At 31.7% G+C, this 4034-nt stretch overlaps 1 protein-coding gene across 2 annotated transcripts; it reads left to right on the forward strand.

The window, feature by feature from the left end:
* The first annotated feature begins 2520 nt into the window (after positions 1–2520).
* LOC114735605 (MAPK kinase substrate protein At1g80180-like) lies at positions 2521–3766 on the forward strand. 2 transcript variants are annotated; one of them, XM_028923301.1, is made up of 2 exons: positions 2521–3191; positions 3269–3766. In XM_028923301.1, the coding sequence occupies exon 1, from the start codon at positions 2650–2652 to the stop codon at positions 3013–3015; it is 366 nt and encodes a 121-aa protein (XP_028779134.1). In that variant the 5' UTR covers positions 2521–2649; the 3' UTR covers positions 3016–3191; positions 3269–3766. The 2 variants fall into 2 exon arrangements, with proteins under 2 accessions (XP_028779134.1, XP_028779133.1); XM_028923300.1 differs by having other exon boundaries at positions 3294–3766.
* Positions 3767–4034: the final 268 nt, after the last annotated feature.

The following is a 4034-nucleotide window of genomic DNA, read 5'->3' on the forward strand; positions in this document are numbered from 1 at the left end:
TTTAGTGTCTATGACCGCTTACGGATTTCATGCTCAAGTTCATGTGACTTTTAAAAACTCTTTTTTATAAACAAGTTATTGGTTGAAGTGTTAAGCAGCTTTACTTTTGTAAAGAGAAAAACATAAATTCAAGTCTTAAAAAACATGCTCGTTGAAAAAGACAAAAGTTATTTATGCTTTAAATCTCGAAAGAGAATATCCTCAATCAATTTTTTAAAAAAAAATTAAAGTTAATTTTCAATTAAACTCCTGACAATGGTCAAATATGATCCAGCAGTAACTAAAAATTAAAAAAAAAATTTACATAAGTTGAATTAAATCTTTTATTTTGCCGGAAGTTAAATTAAATCTTGATTCCTTAAATTTTGCCCGCGTTCATTATTGTCAAGAGGTATAATGTCATACATGACGCTAATCTTTTGATATAAATGAGATACATGTTTATGAATGAACGTGGAATGATGTTACGGTGCAACAAACATAATAATGTGTTTCCTGTATTTTGGCTTTCAAAACCCACACGTATTGCATTTCCTGTATTTGGCTTTCACTCATCTTAGCTTCGCGGCGCTTTTATTATTTCTTTCTCGATGTGACCACCAAAGAACCAACCAATTTTTTATGTACTCTCATTAAAATAAAAGTTAGTTAATTAATTTAAAAAGATTAAAAAAATGAGTTATTAATACTAAATAGATGTGATTTTTTCTAAAATATTATTACAAATAATGTGTGTTAGAATTACATTTAACATTATCATTACAAATAATGTGTGTTAGAATTACATTTAACATGTATGACCACTATAAAGATTACTTTAGAAAAAGGTGGATAAATATTACCCCTAATCCTTAATATAAGAGCTAATTAACTAATTTGAGTAAATTAAAAAAAACTAGTTAAATTAGTTATTTGTAATGAATAGATATTGTCTTTCTTAAAATATCCTTACTAATCAAGTGTATTAGTTAAAATTATCATTATTATAAAAACTACCTTTAAAGAAAATAGATAAATGAGAGACAAAACGGATTAAGGTCTTATATTTAGAACCAAAATAAAAAAATTAAATGAGCTTTTATATTAAGAATAGGAGGTAGTATGAAAAATAAAATAGATTGAAGTTTTATATTTAGAATCAAAGTAAATGTTGAACTATCTTTAATATTAAGAATAAGAGGCAGTAACTTATATATACAGAGATATGGGATAAAATAACATCCAGCACCTTCATGTCATTTGCTAATAAAATACAGTAATATTCAGCAGTTTAATTTTATTTACAATGCTGCATTCAACACTTTCGTGATGCTATGCTCCGTCTTAATTTTATATATAATTTAGGGTGTTTGACACCTTATACATGAGTATGGTGAATGCTATTTTGCATTTTACACAAACATAAATAATAACTACTTCTGATATTAAATATAAAACTTATTTTGTAATATAATTTACTCTATAAAATTCTGTTTTTTTAAGCATCATCCTGCTTCAAAGAAGGGGCCATACGGATGAACCATGGTAAAAAAATAAACAAAATAAAAAACTTAGACTGATTACATAATATTCGCAGCTGAAAAGAAGTTTTGTTTTTTCCCTCAAACAAATAATTTAGTGTGAGATACCAGTATTATTCAAATTTAAATTGGGAAGCCTCCTCGCATAATCTTTCTCTTATTTTTTTTTTTAATTATCGTGAGACTTAAATTCAATACCAATGAATAAACATTTCCTTCTGGTAAGAGGGTACGATGGTTTAACTAGTGATCTCAAATTTGAATCTTAGATACTCCATCTGCCTAAAACTAAAGAATATTTTTAAGTAACTCTCACTTGTTGATTAACATGATCCAAAAACTACACACACTTTACATATTTATCTTTATATTAATAGAATCACTTACAAATAAATGCGAAAATATCATTAATTTTATATATTTATTAAGGACCTTTTTTTTTCCCAAAAAAATCTCATTAATTACTCCCCACAAACCCTAAAAAACTTTATATTTTCAAACTTACAGGAAAGTTTTGCTCGTGATTATATCCAAGTTAATTTGAATTAGCCAAAATTCAGTCCCAAAAAAAAAAAGAATTAGCCAAAATTCAGTCCCAAAAAAAAAAGAATTAGCCAAAATTCAATACGGTATATTTTATGATTTTTTGGATACGAGGTGTTCTAATTTTTAAAAAAACTTAAATTCATGGGGAAAAAAAGGTTTATCCATGTAGTTTTCGCTCCCTTATAACTCAAATCATAAAGTTTTAACATACTTGTAATTATAAAAATTGAGTTACATCCAGTGAATTTAGAGATTAAGTTTTAACTGGGTTAAGACTTAAAAATCAAATTAAAAATAGGATTAATTTTTTTCAGGAGAATCACAGTATTTATTTTTTTTGCCTACCCAAGTGTGAAACCAGCTAAAGATCATGGGGGCAGAGCACATTGACTTCGTCCCAATATTGCAAAAGACCTCCCTGACCTTCCCCATATAAAGAACAAACCGCTTCTCTTTTCTTCCCTATCCTTCTTCTTCAAAAGCTCTCTTCTTCTTCTTCTCTCTCTCCCCCCCTCCTCACACACACAATAGTAATAAAAATCAGCAACCCACCTTCTCAAAAAGCCTCCAAAGATCCCTTTCCATGGCTGGCCTGCAAAGATCTGCAGTCTCTTTCAGAAGACAAGGCTCATCTGGTATTGTCTGGGACGACAGGTTCTTATCAGAAGAGTTGAACAAAGCCAACCAGAAGGATGAACACGAGCAACAAGAAGACGACCGTGAAAAGTCTGAGGTTAAAGAACTTAACGCAGGAACCAGCCTCCCACCAATCAACACCATTGACCGGAGTCGTTCCAACGCCGGCGGAAGGGGGTACCGGACCGGAAAAGTTTCTCCGGCGGTTGAGCCGCCGTCTCCGAAGCTCTCTGCTTGTGGATGTTGCGGCGCTTTTGGGAAAACAGGGGGCAAAGGAAACAGGACAAGGCCTGGTAAGCGTAGATCGAGGTAGTTCGTGTTCCGTGATTTTCCGGTGACCGGAGACACAATATTCCGGCGGATATGAGGGGTACGTCTCTTCAATTCGTTGCGATTCAGCGTGTGTAACAGCTTTAGGTCCTGTAAAAGGGTTGTGTTCATGTGAAAACAAGAAAACAGAGTACCCTGTTCTGGTCTGAGTTGTTAGATGTAAGTTTTGGAGAAAATGTGTAAATTTTTTAGATGCATGTTTTAATTAATTAATCATGGTGGTATTTAAATCTTAGTGATTAAAATTTCTTTGTCGGTTAGGGAAAAATCAGAGAGACGACTTGCAGAATAACTTTACCTCCATATGGGTAAACAGAGGAGGAGGGGATTGTAATTATGAGTAAAGCTGTGGGGTTAAAAAGGAAAAATGACGTCTTTGTGCGGAACAAATCTGAAAGAGGATCTGTTTCCCATGATTGTGAGAGGTTGTGAATACAAGCTGAGCATGATTGAGTTTTGCCTTTTTGAAAAGGCGATTACGGTGGACAGGAGATCGTTTATGGGAATGAAATTATTTATTAATATATAGTGAGGCATTATTGGTATTAGTAATATATCTAATGTATATAAATTATTATAAAATTTATAATCCTTGAAATTGTCTGGGGATGGTATCTGACAGCTGTCTAAGAAAACTTAGGAATTAGAATGATCACTTTGTCAGAAATTGATTAGGTGGTTCTTGGGATTGGCAATGAAAAGGAAAGGACATATGTGTAGAGGTTTTTATGCTCTGTGCCTGTGTCATTTTGTTATGTATGTTTTTCCTGGCCTCCTCTTTTTTTTTTTAGCTCAATTTCATCTGCTACTCTTAATTGGTCAAAAACAAAAATTCATTACTTTTAAAAATTACTCCCTCCGTTCCTTATTACAAGAGACAAATAACCGAAATACGTTGATAAAAAAAACAGTTAAAATTAGTTAAGAACAATTAATGTGTAAAAAGTATAATTTTTTTCCAAAAATACCCTCATTAATAAGGAGAGAGAGCATGAGAGAGAA

The sequence above is a fragment of the Neltuma alba genome, unplaced genomic scaffold, assembly GCF_004799145.2.
Source record: "Neltuma alba isolate B1F8T4 unplaced genomic scaffold, ASM479914v2 tig00013240_pilon, whole genome shotgun sequence".
NCBI classification, from domain to species: domain Eukaryota; kingdom Viridiplantae; phylum Streptophyta; class Magnoliopsida; order Fabales; family Fabaceae; genus Neltuma; species Neltuma alba.